This window comes from Sardina pilchardus, chromosome 10 (assembly GCF_963854185.1).
Source record: "Sardina pilchardus chromosome 10, fSarPil1.1, whole genome shotgun sequence".
NCBI lineage: Eukaryota > Metazoa > Chordata > Actinopteri > Clupeiformes > Clupeidae > Sardina > Sardina pilchardus.
Window position 1 is genome coordinate 13,313,076 of NC_085003.1, and position 21,194 is coordinate 13,334,269.

Genomic DNA, 21,194 nt, shown 5'->3' on the forward strand with positions numbered 1-21,194 from the left:
TTTTGTAGAACGCCTAGCACACTAAAACGTCAAAGGTGGCCAAGTCATAAAAACTTCAACATGAAACTATAGTACCAGTGTAATCCGCTCTACACATTTGGAGTTTCCGGTCATGACTCATGAACATAAGGGATGTGAACCAACGAGAGCTTTCTTTAGTGGAAACACTAACCATGGAGGAAAGAAGAGATCATTTCAGCATAGCTCAATTAGCAAAGAGAAAAGTGGCTAAAGCGGTAAAGCGGTAGGACTTATAGAATATGAATTGGAGTTTTAGACGAAGTGTGACTGCAGAGGATGTGGTCAAAAACCAGAGTGCTAGTGCGGAGTGAACTATCGATGTCGACGAGGCCTCAGCTCTACGATGGCGCTCTGAGGAAACCCCTGTGTGAGTGAGAGGACAGACGGTCGTACCTTCCAGGTCATCAATGGTCTTCTCAAGCTTGGCTACGGATCTCTCAGCAAACTCAGCACGGGTCTCAGCCTGTGGAACAAGGAGACACACAAACGTATCACCCAAACAGCATAGAGGACACACACATTCGTTCATTCATTCATTCATTCATTTGCTCACTTTCTTTTTATTTACTCCTTTCTTCCTTCTGGCACACATTGACTAACCCCAACCCCCCACCCCACACACACATATACACATGCAAATACACAGACACACCCACCCACCCATACACACACACACACACACACAATCTCTCTCTCTCTCTCTCTCTCTCTCTCTCTTTCAAAGGACACAGTCCAAAGGTGAATCCAGTAACTTGCCTCCTTCAGTTTGTCGGTGAGGACCTTGATCTCCTCCTCGTACTTATCCTCCTTCTGGGAGTACTGTGGGTAGAACGCAAACGACACACATGTCAACAGTGTCTCCACATTCCTGAGGAGCCACTCCCTATGATGGAGTGGGGTGGGGAGTGGGGAGTGTGGAGTGGGGGTGACTCCCATCCAGGTATGCTGCCACAGATAGCCACCTCACCCACCATTCAGCCTCGGTCAGGCTCTAGCTAACCCAATTAGCCTTTCTAGCCATGCTATACTTTCAGTACACTGGAACCTCATTTTAATGAGACACCCAGTCCTAGGCAAGTTACTAAAAAAAGAGTTACACTACAATGCAAGTTTCACAAATGTCATGAGTCATGAGACAGCACAAGCAGACATGATTCAAATCCAGAGCAGAGTTGTGAACTGGTCACTTTCAGGTCCTCCTGTCCAGTGCTTTGAAGCAGGAGCTGGAGTATGTCCAGGGGGTGGGGTGGGGTGGGGGCTCGAGGGGGCTCGGGGCAGGGCACCTACCTTCTCAGCCTGGGCCTCCAGGGACTTCAGATTGTTGGTCACGGTTTTCAACTCTTCCTCAAGGTCAGAGCATTTGCTGGTGTTTCACACACAAGAGGAGCGGAGGAGCAGAGGAAGGAAGGGAGAGGAGTGGAATGGAGTGGAGACACCACAAATGGCAGGGGGAAGACCAGGGAAACAACACAAGCAGTTGGAGAAAAGGAGAGGGAGAGCCAGAGAGACAGAGAGTATAAAAATAAAACATATAAAGAAAAAAATGTGAATAAGACCAGGGCAATTAAACTGTAAGGGAGCCAAGAAAGTCCAAACTCAGCAGGAATGTCACAAGAAAAATATCACAAGGCCATGGCTAAATATATATATACACACACACACACACACACACACACACACACACAGACACACACACACAGACACACACACACACACACACACACACACACACACACACACGCACGATGCATAGTTCCTGAAACACAATCATTAACCTTGCCGACACCACTGAGTTAGTGCTAATCATGCAGCATTCCTGCTAGGTTAGAGGAACCAAACTAAATGAGAGTTTCAAAATAAACAAAACAAAAGGGAGAAAAAAAGAGATGGAAAAGAGAGTCAGGCAACCCACGAAGCAAGCAGGAGAAATGCCTTTGTTAGCAGGGAAGCTAGTATGGAGGCAGCAGACGCACAGGAGAAGGCGAGTAGGTAAGTCACAGGACAGGTTGTAGTGATTGAGCGTTAACCCTTTAGTACCTGATTTTGAGAAGCTTGTAATGACTTTGTGGCCTGGTCCAAAACCTTGGCCTCCTCCTCTGATTGTCGGACCACTCTGTTAAGGGTAGGCCACGAGGAGGGCAAGGCCAATCAAAGCCCGGGAACACATGCGTGTTAATAGTCCATGCGAAACAAAGGAAACAAAAAAATACCCATAGTAATGATGATCAAGTACAAAACATGTTAGTATGGCGTCAGTTGTAAGTCCACCATAGGTCACACATTTAGCTTCACCTCTGTGGTGGGACAACTAAATACTGATATGCAACAGATGAGTGTTATGCGGGAGCAATGGATTGCTGTTGCCTCCATGCAGCTGTACAATGTAGGCTACAGTGGGAGTCCAACAGCAACACCACTTTTCAATTGCTCTAACACATGCAGCAAATCAACGAGTCCAACTGCAATCACTAAAACATTTATCTGACAACTGACAAATTATAATAAATAATATCATAATAAACTGAGTTTGTGGGAGCAGGGAGTGTTGGGGGGGGGATCAGGCATAGGGAAGAGCCTCCACCCTTCCTCCATCTTACCTCTCGGCCAGCTCAGCACGTTCCTCCGTGCGCTCCAGCTCACCCTCAACGATCACCAGCTTACGGGCAACCTGTCAGCACACCACACACCAGTTACAGTCTACCTAGCCAGCACAACTACCTCCAACACTACCTATACCGAAGCTTCTCCGTAATAATCTATAACATACACATGTGGAAAAAGTACACAAGTAAGTTCTTGCTGAAAAAAAAACAACCCAACAAAAACATGATAGCACTAAATTAAAGGTGATGATGCATGCTGAAACAGATACACTCCACCATGTCTGATCTTCAGCATTCCCTAGGTAGTGGAGTCTTACACTATAAATACACACAGCTCCTTTAAACTAGGAGGAATCATAGAATGAGTCTGAGCAGTGGCAATGTAATGTTATACCAAGAGTATGCAAGTAAGTGGTATCTATGCATGACAGGGATGGTTGTTTATTTACAAACAGTCAGTCATCAAGCTTGAAGCTGTTGACATGTGTCTAGCTGCAAAGCAGGTATCAGTTACAGGGAGATTGGCAGAGGCCAAACCACCCACCCGAACCCCATCCCACCCACCTCCTCATATTTGCGGTCAGCCTCCTCTGCGATGTGCTTGGCCTCCTTCAGCTGGATCTCCTGGAGCTCCATCTTCTCCTCATCCTTCATAGCTCTGTTCTCAATGACCTTCATGCCTCTGAAGATGGATAGATAGATGAATAGAGGGATAGATAGAGGGAGAGAGACAGAGAGAGAGAGAGAAAATAGAAGTCAGGCTTTTCTATTGCCTCTCAAAAACTTGACCCCAATCAATACCCCCATCTGCACCATGGCAACAGCCCTGCCGGCAACCACCTACACACTCACTCAAACAATCCAGTGGGCAGACATGATGTAAAACATAAATCATCGCACTGTCATCAGCACTCCTGGTGGTTGGAAATGAGTAAGGAGGGGTGGGTGGGGGTGCTGGAGTGCTGGCCATGGAGGGGAAGGTGGGCGGGTGGGGGTGGGACACAGCGATGATCACTGGCACACATGAACGTCAGGTCAGGTCCGCACACACACACACACACACACACACACACACACACACACACACACACACACACACACACACAGTGGGTCTATGTTTAGGCAGCAGGCCCTGCGGAGCACAGAGGGCCACTGTGTGCTGCGGAACAAAGGCAGGGAAACACGGCCTTGCGCCCCTGTGAATCGCTGCTTATTCTCGGCCTGGCCGTTCCTCCTTAACCAGCTCACGTCTGCAGGCGCTGCCAATAAACGCCAGCGGCCCAACGTCAGCTTCCTCGGGGCACACACTCACAATGACCGGCCACACAGGCCCCACACACATCACCTTTCATGTGCAATTACTGCTGTGGAAAACACTTCAGCTACAACAACAGACACTGCTCTCATAGAGAGCCATGATCAATTACCAGTGGCTCGAATGAAATCACTTGTTGTTGTCGTTTTTTCCCCCTCCCCACCCTTTTCCCAGTTAAACGGTCTTAAAACATTGACATGTCTTAAGTGAATGAGTGCATGTAGGTCTGCTGCCACTCAGAGCAGGTTTCAGTTAAGCACAAACCAGCCGTGAGAGAGACGGCAGAGGAAGTGGGGGCACACCGCTACAGCTCTCTCAAAAGAGCAGTCAAGAGCTGACGAGCCAAACCACAGAGGGAGGGACCAAAAGAGAGGTGACAGAAAGAATGAAGAATTTGAATAGACAGAAGAAGAAAAAGAGATGAACGGATATACAAGCACGAGTGTGAAAAAGAAAACCTCTCAAGAGATCGGTCTCACGTAAAAGATGAGCGGGAAAACAAACCGAAAGGGATAGGTAGAATCAGGTAGACTATAAACCCCACACACTGCAGCCAACAGTGTTGCTATGCCACTGGTTCCTCCACAGTCCCTGTAACCCCCCCCCCCCCTCCCTTCCCTGCAGCTCCCGCCATTGCTTACCTCTCACTCTCATCTGCGGCCTTCTCGGCTTCCTCCAACTTCTGCAGAGCGGTGGCCAGACGCTCCTGAGCCCTGTCCAGCTCCTCCTCAACCAGCTGGATGCGTCTGTTCAGGGAGGCCACATCCCCCTCGGCCTTTGGGAGCACAGCAATGGCCGTAATGAGTCAATCTGCAGAGGCCGCGGATGACCATACCTGTGTCCAACCCGTGCATATACGCACCGACGAGCACACATGGACAATTCGATATATCTAAACACTACACATTCTGAGAATTCATCATTGAGCGTAGAGGATGTGGTTGACTTTTTGCTGCATGCTTGTTGGCCTCGCTGCTAGGTGTGACTGCCTTGACCTGATGAGACAGCATGTCAAGTTTATGACCAGCTCCCTAGGTCATCTGTCAACAGAGGAGCAAGGGCCTAGCCCTTAAGGTCTTTCCAACACTGCTTGTGCGCACACACACACACACACACACACACACACACACACACACACACACACACACAGTATCTGTGTGCTGGCTGTGGCAACTGTTGAGGGAGGGCAGGGCTGAGCTTTGTGCATTATTACTGGCCTCTTGAGAGCGCATTAATGGAGAAGCTGAAGTCACTGTGGGCTGTGGAGACTCAATCCCACTGCCTCAGAGGCAACACAGGCCTGTCCAGGGGAATCACTCCTGCCTGTTTAAAACTCCAGCTTCTCCCTGTCTGACCCTAGTGTAAATGAAGCAACCTCACATCACAGGCCTGTGGAAGTTTTATCTCCAAGGCCATAAAAATACAAGTAGCCAATTATTTTCAAACCCCAATGAATTTGCCTGGGCATATAACGCGACATCTTTGAACTCGAGATATCGGCTATTTGCACTGCACTTGTAGCATGGGCTCTGTGAGTGTCCTGATCAAACTGTATGAGGTCAATAAATATGCATTTTGAGGTAGGCCTGCTTCCTGACGTAATGAGGGAGCTGAACTCTACTGAAGGCTCCCATTCAGTGGCCTCACGCGCGTGCTATTTGCAGCGTACGGGCAAAGTGCATCTTGTGTTGTCAATTGAGATATGAGGACGTAACGCAAAGATAAACTGACAGTATCTCATCATATGCCTCACCGAGCCACTAACAAACCACACCCTAAAGCGCGCAGGGTTAATAGACGCAAAAGGCTCCTTAGAATTTGCATCTTAACCACCAATTCAGTTCAGAGATGGCAAGGATACTTAATGATGGCACAGAACACGCTGTATTTAGCAGGTAGGCCTAATGCTGACCATAGCCTCAGAGACGAAGGTGGGTCTCTCTTTGAATGTGCGATACCGCGGCTTGCTTGTCCATATATGGCAAACGAACTTAAAAACGGTGGTTGCCAGGTCGCAAAAGGCTCTTCCCTTAGCACGGAGAAGCTGCGTTTAAATCAGTCATAAATATTAGGCCTACACAGACAGGCCAAGATCAATCCGACAACATCCCTCCCATCACAGCAAGGGGCATTGCTGGAATGCAATATTGCAACCTCTCACTCTACTAAAGAGTAATTAATTCCACTAGGCGGGTTTTACCGGTGTAATCCAAATATCCCACCACAGGTCATCCAGACGGAATTAAAAGAGGTAGCCTATGCAAACCACGTTCAAACACCAACGGCACTGTTGCCGTCAGGTTTCGTAGCCGAGCCTACTCTATTGAATTTAGTGATTGTAAGATACGACTGAACATCACGACTTATAACACTAGAGTAAGACACCGCAACTAGCCAATCTGAAAGTTAGTGTGGCGCTAACGCTACGTATTTCATACAGTCCTTACAACACACTAAGGGATTCCACTCAAATTTCTGCAAGCCCTCTACTATCTCATAAGCCTGCCGTACAGGTAATCTGTTGCTGTGGGAAAATACTAAGGCGTGCGCATGTTATATTTAGCTGGCTAACTAGCTGGTGCGCTGCACAGCGGGGTGCAACGTAAATACCGCTATGTCACAGCACTCATCATCTTGCTTACTCGCTCTGTAGGCTACCTACAAACATATATGACACCTGACTTACAATGCATCCCCCTATCAAATAGCATGGGTTACAAAATTGTTAAATGAAAAAAAATAGAAGCGGATGTAATACTGATGCTGCTACTTTGTATCATTGTATCAAATGAATCATTGAAGGCTTACTGTTTCTCTGGCTTTCCTCTCCAACCCCAACTCCTTCTGCAGCCTTTCGGCTTTCTCTTCAGCACCGTCTGCCTGGTCTTGCAAGGATCTTATTTTTCGTTTCACAGCTTCCAGTGATGTTAGTCCTGCCATTATGTTTACTCTATCTTAAACTAATGAGCTATTATGAATTCCCTGAAATTTCCACAGAGCGCAAAATCGCCCTGGAAAGCAAGACACCGACTAAATAGCAGCTCAACGCTGTGCTCGTCTCGAGACGCTCAGCAACGCCTGCATTTCACCGGAAGTAACCATGTTTTCATAGCCGTGTGTAAGACAGAAAATGCTACAATTGCAAAGGCTATTGTTGAATCAGTAATATATATTCTATTGTGCTTGATATATTTAAAAACAAATAAAAAACATAGTAATATTTTATTTCAAAAATGCATTTTACTAAGTCACGCCTACGCATCACCGTCCATTATCCTAATACATTCCACTAGGTAAGCTATGGGCCTGCATATTGTTATTGTGCGCCCTCTGCTGTAGTGATTTGCACTGTGCAAGAAAATTCTACTGCGCTCCTGACTGGATCAACGCTCCTAACTTGGATCAACGCAACATTGGTCTGTACTGCCTATTAAACATGCGAAACCGTGAAAAGTAAATAAACAAACAACACCATTATTACCAAATAGGCTACATAACACAGTATGCCTAGGCTACTTATTTCAGCTTCACCGAAAACGCGAGGTAGCCTACCCATTTGTTCCAATAGGTGGCACTTAAGGCTTGTATAAATGTCAAGTTCAAAGATATATCTCACAAATTCAGTCTGATATAAAAGCTCACTTTTTATGAGCTCGTGAAACACTGTATAAATTACATCTGTAAAAGATTCCACGTATTTAAGATGGTCAGATATCATATCATCATAGCCTACGGACAAAAACCTGCCATTAATCATCTGCATGATTGTAAACCAGTGGCTACATTTAGGCCTATAATGTCCTGTAATATACTTGTCATATTACACATACACAAGCACATTCCTTTCATGGAGACCTCATTCATGTTTTTGCACATTGGCCCAATATATATTGATGGGCTATCAACTTTTATAAGTAAGACTGTCCATCCGTCGTTGATGCAAACTTAATTAATAGATGAGGTCTTAACTTTTCGAATCAGGGCGTAGCCACTGAAAACGTAACCGCCATTTCAATAACAGTCTTGCGACTGAACCTTGTCATTTAAAAATAAAAAAGTACTTTTGAAACAAAGGCAAAAGCCGAATAGGGCAAACAGCGTCAAAATAAAGAAAAACAGAAGGGACAATATAGCGGACAGGCCAAAGCCAGTCTTTACCATATAAAGCCCTGAGCTAAATTTGTCGGGCTACAATCCAGTTGAGAAGATTCAGCATCCATTTTAATGATCTTCAAGGGCAATAAAGTAAATGTTGCTTATATTACAAGACAGTTGTAGCAAGTTTGCCAAGTGTTGTTCATCTCATATGACTAGTGAGCTACTACCGAAAGACAACCACATCCTTTACGACGGTGAAAGGTGACTCTTTGGTGACACCACTTAAAACATGCAGTGCACAGAAAATGCCTGGTGTAACATGACAGTTCTTACGCAATGTTTTCCGCAACAAATGTTGACCTTATCGATAATTCATTTTTCATTAAGTAGACCAAATAAATCTATTCAAGGATATTGTTTAAAAACGGTCATGTCACACCGCAGGCAACTTAGAAATATGGGCAACTTGTGGGGAAAGATGTGAATTGCGAGAATGGTGTGGCATTCTGGAGTGACCCTTCATACTTACGTCTGTGGCTTTCTTCTCTGCGAGTTCCAATTTCTCTTGGGCGTCTTTAAGGGAGGTAGAATATTTGTCCAACTCATCTTCAGTGGCCTTCAATTTCTTCTGTAGTCCTACCAAGTCATCCTCGAGCTGATTTGTTTTTTATTTATTCATTTGCCACCGTGTGAGGGGTCAGAGGGGTGAGCAGCAGAAAACAAAGCGTGTGCGCGTAGAGGACGCGAGGGAGGCAATGGACATGGACAGAGGAGAGAGGGAGAGAGAAAGAAGCAGCAAAATTAAAAGTAGGTAAAGATGCACACGTGGAATACCTGGGTGGCTGTCTTCTCAGCGACCAGCAACTTTTCTTCAGCGGACTGGAACTCCTCATGTAATTTATCTCGCGCATCTTCGGTAATGCGCAAATTCTTTTCCACCTCTCTTAATTCATCTTCTAACTATACATGCATGTAAATAACCAGCATTAGGCATACAGGACACGAAGTCATTTAGAAATAAATTACTAATTGAATGATGTATCTAGGTACATAGCCTATCAATGTCACTGTAATACAATATAGGATACAGTATACTGTAATATGCTATCGATACTGATAAGGATTAAATCACAATTGAACTTTACGAAACACAAAAGGTAGTCTAACTCAAATCTTTAGTTCAAACTTTTTCAAAATACTATATTCCATGTTTTGAGCAATCTTATTAAATCCACATCGGATGGGTAATCCACTCAGATCGTGATTTAGAAGTTAACTCGCCATCCCTCGCTCTTTTCTATGGCACACTAATAAAGCCGACCTGTTTGCTCCTGTCCTCCGCTGCTTTCTTGTCGGATTCAGCCTGCTCAGCTCTGTCCAAGGCATTCTCCTTGTCGAGCTTGAGCATTTGCATCTTCTTCTTGATGGCATCCATGGCTGGTTATTGTTTGTTTCACTGCACCAAAAATCACGAAAAGTTAACCAAGGAGGGATGTGAGCTGCGCCGGTCTACTCTGAGGCGACTGTGTCGGACTGATGGCTGAGCTGGAGTGCAAGGGTTTGCAAGAGTACGTTCAGTCAAATATGTACTTCCACAAGGGGAGCGACTGAATTCCTTGGGACATTCAATACTTTTTTGGAAACGGCGTCTGAGGGTTCCTTCCCCGTGCCCTTTCTTTTTCATGGATCTGCATGGCGATTCGCTGTTGCCAGACACTTGACCGTTCATATGACTTTATATGGGATGTGATGTTCCAACCAAGGAGGCAAACCTCTTAAGACGGCTGTGCATATCACTAACGCCTCATTCTAAACAAGTAGACTCCGCAGAGAAAAGAACCAGAAGAACGGCGAGACAAGTGTACAGTTTTCAGTGGACTAGATTTTTTTTCTGTATCCGCAGCCAAGGCAAACATCCTTTGTCAAGGTTATCCTACATTCACACTCTAAATTTAAGCCCCTCTGCTTATTTTCATAGCAAGTAAGGTTTTTTGGCCAAATTGGTAGAATGTGATTGTCTGGTTTGACAAAGTGTTGAGGGTTCTTGGATAGCGCTGAGCACTTTACGCATCGCTTTTCAGCGACAACTTTGCAATCTTCGTGGAAATGATCTCCTGGGTGGCGTCCCGTTACCACCACTGAGGTGTTACAGATGGAGATGGAAAGCCAGTACTGAAAGAGCCGTCACTCTCTTGAGACATTATTCTCAATAAATCAAAAAAGAAAACGGGACGGCTTGATGATAATGATCTGATATCCTAACAGGCTTTCCAACCTTTACTTAGCACTTGCTGTCTGTTAAGCGTTCCTGATGAGACCAACTGTTGTTGCCCCCCCCCCCCCCCCCCCCTTCGAAGAGGCAGCTGTCAAGACGACCGCTGAGATGGGAGATGGGGTTTACTGTCATGTCCCAAAGCGTCCGAGAGAGGAACCGAGACTTGGAACTGGCAAATAGATAGTCACATTAATTAGTGCGAACAGAAATGAAAGATGGGGATTGACACCTTAAATGTGGATCATGCAAACATATTGTGCTAGGTTAATTCAGGCCCAATTATGATGTCTCCAGATAGACAATCAATGATTAGTCATCGTACTGCAGCCTGTCTTGTTTAACCACAGGTCCAACTCACACAAAGCGTACAGTGATGACAAAGTTAGTCAGACAAGGCAGACAGGTAAAATCACTGACTTGTTGGCAGTATCTTTTAACTCAAGGTACAATATATGCCCGACCCGACTGTAAACAATGCAAACCATGCAGTCCAATATTTTGTTTATGTCCTGCTCACTTGTCTCAAGATGACTCGGTGCATATTTTTAGATTTCCTTCGACCACCTGCCTCTGTTTGTATATCTCTTCTATGTGCTCAGGGCATAAGCACAGGGTTAGACGCCCTCTAAAATTATCACAGGCATCTTCTTTTGATTCTCAGCCTCTCAGCATTGTGATTACTCTTGGAAATGCAATAGGTTGCAGGACATCATTAGACTTTAAGAAATGTAATATGAACGAATAGCTTAGTTCTGACAAGGTATACCATAAGAGATCCATCAGTTTCTCAATTAGATTCAGTACTAATGTAATTCAGTAGCCTAATACATACTGTAAAATGTAGATACTAGTGGATGGCAGCAAACATACATTTGCTGCCATCATTTACTAAATTGTTATTGTACTCTGTGGCATACTGTACAGTATAGAAGTGCCAAACCATCTGCCAAATCAGAGTCAGTTCGGCCCCAGGCTCTATTACCACCAGGGGTAACAAGTTCTCAGATCTCTGTGAAACTTCTCAGGCAGCCAGACTGTGGATGCACTCCCAGGGATGACAGAGCTGGCGAGTCATTTGTGAGTAAGCATTCATCAGCAGTGTAAGTGCAGACTGGTGAATCTGTGTGTGTGTGTGTGTGTGTGTGTGTGTGTGTGTGTGTGTGTGTGTGTGTGTGGAGGGGGTTGCTGTGTGATTGTGACTGGCAGGTAATATAACTTTGTTTTGATGATCCTGCAGGTCTGAGCACAAGCCCTGACAGAGAGGTCCTGGCAAAACAATAACTGCCAGTGAGAATAATACCCTTTTCTAAAAATCTTCTTTTTTTTTCAATTTTACCACACATCCCTCCCTAGCCCCTCCAATTCCGAACAGACTTTGAAAAATGATATTGGAATGCACATATGGTTAGAGAGGCAGGGGTCATCGGAGCTTTCATCTCTTTGCTTTTAACCCATTTCATCGTGCTGTGAAGGTGTCACTACAGTTTACTTTCATTAAAGCTCACGCTGAAGAAAGTCCGTCTGCAGCATGGATCAGGACTCCTGTCTTAGCACAGACTGTGATGGGGTGTGTGTGTGTGTGTTGGGGGGGGGTGGATGGGTTGTCATCCTCCGTTTCACTTTACAACCCCATAAACTCTATTTTCTACAGTACAGTGTCGAAGAGCACACTCAGTAACCAGCTTTAAATTCATATGTGAAATGTTGTTGGTGCGTCTGAGGACACAATGAAGATCCAAAGCAAGCAAGCAAGCAACCAAACAAACAAACATACAAACACACAGGCACACACACACACACACACACACACACACACACACACACACACACACACACACACACACACACACACACACACACACACAGGTTTTGATACAGTACCAGGAAAACCATCGCAGACAATACTTTACAACAGAGCCCTTTGAGTCAGAGGATGTCCCCACTCCTCGCCTTTGTAACAGGAGCTGATGGCTGAGGCTGTCAATTAGCTCAGCTCTTATTCTGAGGCTGTTAGATGAAGTGGGAGGACGCCATGTTGTACCCACAAAGGCATTCAGGGGATGAGCATACGTCTCATCATGAGGTATTAGTTAAATGTTTTCATTTTGGATATTGGAAACGTATAAATAACCACCGTCTCATTTGGAGAAGATTTGACGTAAATAAACAACTAAAAATACTTCTTAGTGTCTAGACAATGTGATGAGTTTCAGAAGAGGCCCCCTCAGGCAATAGGCGAGCTGGAGTTACCAGCGATCAAAATTGGACAGTACTGAAAGAGAAAATGGATTTGTTTACAAAGACTCAACAAGGTTATCTGTTTCTTCATATGAAAGATATGAATCTTCATAAGATTATTCATATACAGTATTAATGCAATGTCCATTGTGAACATACCACAGAAGCACACAAAAAGGGCATAAAACGTTTTAACTGTACAGCACATGTGATGTTTGAAGTAAATTAAGATACATACATACAGTATGTATCTTAAAATTGACATAGTACACTGTAAAAAATGGCTGTGAAATTCACAGTTATTTACAGGAAATTTCACAGTAGCACTACTGTATATGCTTTTTACAGTAGAATGTTGTAAAATTTACAGTAACGCCCCTACAATTACAGTAGTCCAAGTGTTACTGTAAACATTACAGTAGTCAAAGCACTACTGTAAAACAAACACAGTATAGACACTCTAGTACTGTAAATAGTAAAGTAAACTACTGTATTTTTTCTTTTCAACAATTGGCCAGTAAGTTACTGTAAATACAACTGAAATCACAGTATTTAATTGGTTTTCATTTTACAGTGAATGCATAAAATACTGTAAATGGAAATGCGGTACCTTTACTGTAAAAAGTATTCACAGTAACTTGCTGGCAACAATTGGGCAGTAAGTTACTGTAAAACTACTGAAATCACAGTATTTAATTGGTTTTCATTTCACAGTGAATACATAAAATACTGTAAATGGAAATGCGGTACCTCTACTGTAAACTACAATTACAGTAGTAAGTGTTACCTTAGAAATTACAGTAGTCAAAACACTACTGTAAACAAATCACAATATAGCCACTAGTAGCCTAGGCTACTGTAAATAGTTAAGTAAACTAGCCTACTGTGTTTTCCCTTTAATCTTATATTTCTTTTAACTCATAATGACATACCAGAGACGGTTGAGAAAGTCAATTTGATGTCAAGAATTAAGGCTTTGATCACACTATTGAGCAAGCATAACACATTTCAGCCTAATAATTTTCCACGATTGTTTTTAACGGCTGCTTATCGCCTCTTGATAAGCGCATGCGCACACGCAGTAATTCCCATCCCCCACCCCTGACTTTTCAACTCCAGCCAGAGTGACTTCACTTCAACCGTCACTTTTCAATCATGAATCTGACTGCAATTTTCAACTCTGTACAAACATCATATTCAAGGTAAGAATTACAGTACTTTTGTATGCCAATTGAAAACGGGAATTTATTAGAAATGTATTGTTTTCACAATGAAATGTCAACCAAAGCCATTATTGTCATGTTAGAATCAGCATAGCACATATCGATAGCTAGAACTAGCGAGCTAACGTCGCTAGCGTTAGCGATGTTAGCTGTTAATGTTAACTTTTCCAGTAACTAACTTAACCATCATGTGGGATTTTTCGAATGATAGTCAATATCATATCTAGCAATAATTCAGTCTGATATGTCGTTATGAATGTAGAGTTTTAGTTTGAATGAAATATCAGACGCAAGTAGCTTAGCTTAAAGTGGCTGTTACCATGCAGGCTGAAGGCTGAAGTTAGCTGCTAGCAGACAGACACAGGTGAAAGTTGTTAACGTTAGCAGCTAGTTAGTAACATTACTTTGCGAACTCCATGGGGCATGGGTAGTTAACATTAAACTTAATACATGTAGTGTTGATGCATAATATGTAGTGTTGCTATAACTGAAAAGAGGACCAGTAAAACAAATTAATGAAGTAGGCTGATGTGTAAGTTATCTCACCCCTAATTTAGGAACTGTAGTTTTGCATAGTCATGCTCATAGATCCGTCATATAGTGGATGTGAAAGGGGAGCATTTGGGGAATTTCAATTACCAGAAATATCATGCCGATAAGTAAAGGGATCTTTAGTTTGTGAAGGGTAGTGTTTGGCTAAATGGTATTCATTTTATAGCCTTTATTTGCCCAATGTTTGGTGACTTAAATTGAGGCATGTGTTTATTTAAGATGCATGTGACTGTAGTAGTGCTTCAGTGATGGTCTTTTCATGTTCTGTGTGTTTTGCAATGTATTAATTAATGTAAGCCTCTTTCTGTTCCCTCTGTTAGTAGGTGGTGTGAGGACTGCTGCCCTGAGAACGCTGTGTCAGAGACACTTAGGCTGTGTGCATTTTGGAATGTTCCAAATGTGTGTCACTTCCATAAGGAAGAAGTTCCAAGCCTGCAAGTGAGTTCACTCACCAAATAGAGACACACGCATATAGCATTTAATATGTGTGCATGTACAGTATTTGTGTCTGTAACTGTTTAGTTTATCCCCTCCTTTCATGTGTCTGTTATGACTTTGTGGGCTCAACTGCCAACAACTGTCCAGGGCGAAGTCGGTCTACCCTGATGGCACTACCTGATGGCACTACCCTGATGATGTCTGTTAGCCATGGCTGCTGCCCTCAACATGGTGTAAGTGTTTGTGTTTTATTTATGTTCATAAATAAACTGATATCAAGAAGTAACATAGATGGTGACAAGGGTGGCAAGGGTGCCTCATGGCAAGGTAATTATCATTTCTATTTCTACATCTGATTGCCTTGCTTATTTTTTAAAGCTATGATTTGTTTTGTATGGCAATTGCTGTTTATTAACAAATTATATGGCAATTGCTGTTTATTCTTTTTAGGAGCCATCCAGAAGTCCCAGCCTGGAGCCAGAGGCTGCTATTGCAAGTCAGATGGGAGATGGCCTACAGTATGTTAGGCATCAGAAAAGTGGTGTTCGCATGAAGGCAGAGTTGCCGCAGGCAATTATGAGATTAGGTATGATATCACATAGACATACTTCTGTTCAGAAGTGTAGGGTCACTTCGAAATGTCCCCTTTCCAAAAAAAAAAACACTGGACATATCAAAGTGAACTCCCAAACTTTGCTATGGTGGTGTATTGTACACATCTGCATTACTTCTATCTATTGCACCTGACTAGTGTGGGTTTGCTTTTATTTGTCACACAACCGGAGTAGTTTGCATTAATTACTGTATATTCATGAACGGGGTCAATTGTAATGTATGCTTTCTTTCTCTTTTTCAGACACTTGACATTTACTGCGAAAGGTACCATCAGAGCACCTCTCCCTACCCTGCAGGATACCTATACCAGAAGAGTACAACAACGGCCCAAAAGTATTTCAAAAGACATTTCACGCTCTGACCACGGACTGTTTAAACCACTGAGGTCAAGCAGACGTCTCTGTTCCCACGTGGCAGACTGAGGGAACACCCACAAAACAGACTGGGGATGAGTTTCTTTACTCCGCATCCTGTACACACACAACTCCTTATACTGCATTACATAGACTTGCCTGTTGCCATACTGGACTTACACACACTGCACTTTTAACCCCCTTATCTGTGTCAAATCAGATAAGGTTGTGGTTGTGTTCAAACCATGTCTACTGTTGTCTGTCAACATCCACTTCAGTCATACATTTGAAATGTCTTAAATAAATAACAAAAGTTAAAATTGTTTTATTGTCTGCAGTTAACTGAAATATTTTGGAATATGAGTTATTCTATTAATGATTGCTCATGTAAGTTCAATTGAATTCACAGTATTTAACTGACCTAGCTTTTACAGGGAAACAACCAATACTGTAAATACAACTAAAAAAAAAACAAATCTTAATTTAAAATCAATTGTTTTTCACTTTACAGCGAATACATAAAATACTGTAAATGAAAATGCGGTACCTTTACTGTAAAAAGTATTCACAGTAACTTACTGGCAACAATTGGCCAGTAAGTTACCGTAAATGGAAATACAGCACCTTTACTGTAAAAGATTTTCACAGTAACTTACTGGCAACAATTGGCCAGTAAGTTACTGTAAATGGAAATACAGCGCCTTAACTGTAAAAGGTATTCACAGTAACTTACTGGCAACAATTGGCCAGTAAGTTACTGTAAATGGAAATACAGCACCTTTACTGTAAAAGGTTTTCACAGTAACTTACTGGCAACAATTGGCCAGTAAGTTACTGTAAATACGACTGAAATCACAGTATTTAATTGTTTTTCATTTTACAGTGAATATATAAATACTGTAAATGGAAATACAGTACCTTTACTGTAAAAGATATTCACAGTAACTTACTGGCCAATTGTTGCCAGTAAGTTACTGTAAATTTTACAGTAAATTTTTTACAGTGTACATACAGTATGTGTACACAGATGCATACTCACACCCACACAAAATACATTTAAATATAGGCTTCTGAGTTATTCCAGTTCACTAGGTCAGGCCATATTATGCCAGTTCTCTACTTTTGCGTTTAAACAGTCCCTGCCTTGGATGTCATGTTTAAAATAAAGTGGTATAATTATGAGGTGGCTTGACATCCAACATTTCAAACAAACTGTGTGCCTGTAAAACTCGAGACTCGAGAAGAAGTTGACTCTTTCAAAGCCTGTTTGAGAGTTTGTCTTTTTTAAGCAACAGAGAGGACATTTTGCATGTATCTTTTATGTTTTAAGTACAAACGTTGTGAGAGCCATTTGGTCTGCAGCTTCTTAAGCCTCCCACATTGCATATGTCCCAGCAAAAGACACATGCTCCGATCCCATGGGAGAAATGGATGAAATGTTTGCCATGGTTGTTTAAAACCCAGCCTGTCTCTGGAATGTCTGCCTTTGTTAGAAAGGGGACCAGCACATCTTTACCCGGGCAGCAGTAGCCGACTCGAACATGCTTATGGCCTTAATGTAGCACAGACAGATCAGGGCCACGCCTTTTCAAGTATTAGTTTTTATCTTCCGTTGGGAAATACTGTAGCTGTCAGTTTGTCCATCATGCCGGGCGCGACCCTACTGGCAGTCCTCCTGTAACATGTCTGTCCCATGTGGAGATCAGAGAGGCTCAGGGAGCAGTCTTTGCTGCGGTAGGGTTCCTCCTCACAGACGGTTGTGCCGTGCGTGTCCAGCCTCTACCTCACCTGGGCAGGCTCTTCTTCCGTTCCCATGGCGCTCACACGAGACCGTCCCGTGGCCGTTGGCCAGTGGGAATCAGATCAGTGGACTAGGATGTTTCCCACTCGTAAGTGCTGTTTTATAAAACATTGTCAGGTTATGATTAGGAGAGATTCAATCCATGTGCGCAAAGGGGGGGCTGGGTGGGGGGGGACAGGAAACGCTCCAACTAAAATAAGAGGAGACATGAAAATGGCACAATTACAGGGAGGAATGCACCCTCATAGCAATGAAGGCAATGTCTCTTTTCTTCAGACCAGGGAGGGCTGGTTGTGCTGGTTGGAATGTTTTTGCTATTCCTGTCTGTTTAACTCCATTACTGTGGTGTTACCGACTGTCTATCAAGTCAGCAGATCGCATCCAGTAAAAGAGATGCGGTGTTTATGTTGTTTAATTATTATCCAGTGCCCCCCCAGACTCCTCGCCAGCCAGCTCTGAGATATAAGACCACTGCCCTCCCTTATCTCACCCAGGAGCCCTCCGGAGGGGTGCTGGTTTCTGTCCGCCAGATTCCGCGGGATTTATGTCGGGTCTGGGCCAGATCCGAGACGACGCTGAGCCGGGTCCGTCCCAGAATCTGCTACTGCCTGGGAGCGGAACATCCGCGTGGCCTAGAATGATCTAGGAACTCCCATGGCACTCCCTCCCCTCAGTTGTCATGCCGAGAGGAAATGCATTCCAAATACTTCAGACGAGGGGGAGAGAGAGAGAGAGAGAGAGAGAGAGAGAGAGAGACAGAGAGAAGCGAGGGGGGAGAGAGAGAGAGAGAGAGGGAGAGAGAGAGAGAGACAGAGTGGGGTTAGACCCCCCCAACACCAACTCAACTTCTCTCTCCTCACTCTGCGATATTGTGTCTCACACATGCCCAGCTGAGTCTGACAGTGTGAATGTGACGAAAGTTTGGTTCAAGTACATACTCCACAAGTAGAAAGAGACGCTCAAATATTTCTTCAAATATTTTAATTGTCATAAATAGGGATAAAAATACGATCAGCCAGAGTGATTATTGGTCCTGGAAACATTGACTTCTGGCGCCCCGTGCACAAAAACGTAGCACCGTATTAGAGCATTGAAATTGAAATGTCAATTCTGCCTCCAAAGAACCTAAGAACAGGTGTTGTGCACACCTACACTTATCTCATAAATGCGTCAGGGGTGACTATGTGTCGTCAGGGTCCCAGGATTTTGTTTCTCATGCTAAATTCGCCGACCCAGGAGGGGGCACAGAACTAATGAGAAGCTACTGTGTATTTGTTGACGTTAGCTGATTTGGTTGGAAGGAATGACAACGGACAAAGTTTTGGGATGCTTCTGGGTAGAACTGATCTGGTGTCAGGTAAACTATATTTCACTGACAGACACAAAAAGGGGGGGGGGGCTTTTCCAAACAGTCTACCTTAGTGGTAACACTATCCACAGCTTTTTTTTATGTCTAAAAATACCCCACACTAAAAGAGCATGTTTTTACATGACAGCTGCGAGTCACCATGCAGTTTCTTGGCCCCCTTTTTCCGGTATGAGGCCTACTCAAGATCACCCACCAAGACTTAACAAGGACCAACACAGCTGTCTTCAACATGGCCGCCACGATATGGCCACACACTGCAGGCTCTACCTTACAGATAGGAGCCGTAAACGCTGAGATTTTCCCACCTCAAAGTGTCAGGGTGCAGCCTTCCCATCTGTGAGACATCGAGATATTATATGTCAGGGGATATGGAGTGATAAAGATCTCTCGGGCTCGTTTGAGGATTATGCCGTTCCATGGAGGGGCACGCTCATCTTGATGGGAAACCTCGCACGGACATAGGGAGCCAGAGAGGAGGAGGTTATGTGTGTGTGTGTGTGTGTGTGTGTGTGTGCGTGTTGTGTGCATGTGTGTGTGCATGTGTGTGTGCGTGTGTGTGTAGGGTGTCTGTGGAGAGAGCTGCAGCCTCATAACCCAAACACTCCATTTTCTCTCTCTCTCTCCACTACCCACCATATCAAAACCAGCCCTTATGGCCGCTGGCTGCCCTGGACCCCGACAAAGCCCACTGGTGCCTGGGGAAATCAGCATCCAGCATGGGCACCAGCGAGCCTCAGCAGGGGTGCCTCGTCGTCATCCATGGGTTCTGAAACGAGAGACGGAGCGGCCGGCAGAGCGCAATTCAGTCCAGCCCTCCAAGGTCACGACCTGCGGGACGAGCGGCTCACGTCTCATGTAAGAAGAGGGAGGCATCGGTTGACTCTGGTTCTCCAGGGTCACCTTTGAGTGTTTGGGTGCAGTTTTACACAAATCCGATCTCTCCTGATCGAGAGGTCTCGACTGATCTTTCATCACGGGAAAATGAAAAAAAAAGAGAAAAAAAATAGCAGAATAATTTGCCCTCGTGTCCTCGCCCGTGGAAAGAAATATTGCTTTTTAGGATCGCTTGTCAGTCAAGTCAGCAATGACAGCTTAATCAGCAAAGCGGCGTGATACAAGCGAGCGCAGAGGGTGTATTGAATTCACTTTGGCCGTTAGGAAATGCCAAACGGGCACGGCTGATTAGGGTCCCTAATGGCTCGAGCTGGTGTTAGTGACCTGAGCTAAAGTAATCACATGCTTGGGCTGGTGGCGCTGTATAAAAAGCTCCGAGCAGAATGTCACCACTGCCCCCCCCCCCCCCACACACACACACTTAAGAGGTCCAGCTGATGACGGAGACGGTCTCTCCTGGGACACACAGATGGCCGAGGCACGCCAGTCAGGCCTGTTTGTTTGCATGGCTCTTTGGGAGGACTAATGGCTCTGCTGTGTGTGTGTGTGTGTGTGTGTGTGTGTGTGTGTGACTGACCGACAGACGGAAGCCGATCTGATCTCCGAGGAGGAGGCCAAGAGAAGGGACGAGAGAGACCAGCTCCAGCCCGCCCCAGTCTCAGCTGACCGCAGATTTAGCCTCAGTCTTGTTCCTCAGTGTAACGAGTTTTTTCCCCTCTGGCTGACTTATTACTGTGGCCACATTACTGCAAATCAGCACTTATAATCTTCAAAGTCATCAGTAAATGTTTTTTTTTAACCCAACCCTGCAGAGTGGGACTTAAGTCTCTTAAAAACAGCGCACTGACCCTCAATTGACACCATTCCATCGTAGCTCACTAAAAAAAAACATGATGTCCATGTCCTGTTTATGGGGCAGTGTAAATACAAGGGCAGAAAAAACTGCTGAGCAAGCAAACTAGTTTGAGTCAGTGAGCAACCTCTCTTGACCTAATGTGTTGTCAATCACAAAGGGAGGAGAAAAACAAAAACTCCTGTGCAGTTCCAGACGAGCAGCATTTGAGCAAAAAGTTCCCGTGCCGAGCCTCTCAGCAGAGAGAGTAGAGGTGGAGGGAGGAAGGCTACCATGAGAAGAATTTGTTTTCCCATTCGTCCACCGCTCGCCTTTGCTGTGGCTTGTGCAGCCATGATGGTGAAATACTTGTGGGCTTGTGTGGGCTCCTCCCAAATGGTTTCTTTGTGCTCCAGTGACACACAGCTGTGGAGGACAAAAGGCATATCTAGCGCTGGGATGGGAGGCCACTGGCATCAACCATCTGCCCCATTTCTGAGATTACAGAGATGGGGGTCACCACTGGGCACACAGCCGGCTAAGCCACGAGGCCAAAACACAGCCTGC

The 21,194-nt window shown here is 44.4% G+C and overlaps 1 protein-coding gene and 1 long non-coding RNA gene across 21 annotated transcripts in view; one reads left to right on the forward strand and one right to left on the reverse strand.

The window, feature by feature from the left end:
* Positions 1-9,620, reverse strand: part of tpm1 (tropomyosin 1 (alpha)) — a 15,399-nt gene extending 5,779 nt beyond the window's left edge. For 2 of the 18 annotated variants that reach the window (XM_062548417.1, XM_062548413.1), the window contains exons 1-8: positions 9,359-9,620; positions 8,567-8,692; positions 4,581-4,714; positions 3,189-3,306; positions 2,619-2,689; positions 1,309-1,384; positions 778-840; positions 415-484 (exon numbers count right to left, since the gene is read on the reverse strand). In XM_062548417.1, the coding sequence (XP_062404401.1) occupies positions 415-484; positions 778-840; positions 1,309-1,384; positions 2,619-2,689; positions 3,189-3,306; positions 4,581-4,714; positions 8,567-8,692; positions 9,359-9,472 (772 nt within the window). In that variant the 5' untranslated portion in view covers positions 9,473-9,620. Of the gene's footprint in view, positions 1-414; positions 485-777; positions 841-1,308; positions 1,385-2,058; positions 2,135-2,618; positions 2,690-3,188; positions 3,307-4,580; positions 4,715-6,747; positions 7,015-8,566; positions 8,693-8,871; positions 8,998-9,358 lie in introns of those variants that run through there. The other 16 variants (XM_062548416.1, XM_062548412.1, XM_062548414.1 and 13 more) reach the window with 12 other exon arrangements.
* Positions 9,621-13,480: 3,860 nt separating this feature from the next.
* On the forward strand, positions 13,481-15,866 carry LOC134094767 (uncharacterized). 3 transcript variants are annotated; one of them, XR_009940496.1, is made up of 5 exons: positions 13,481-13,752; positions 14,646-14,763; positions 14,848-14,996; positions 15,214-15,349; positions 15,620-15,866. It is a non-coding gene; the product is annotated as an uncharacterized LOC134094767 (long non-coding RNA). The 3 variants fall into 3 exon arrangements; XR_009940495.1 differs by lacking the exon at positions 13,481-13,752 and having other exon boundaries at positions 14,133-14,763; XR_009940494.1 differs by lacking the exon at positions 13,481-13,752 and having other exon boundaries at positions 14,133-14,763; positions 14,911-14,996.
* Positions 15,867-21,194: the final 5,328 nt, after the last annotated feature.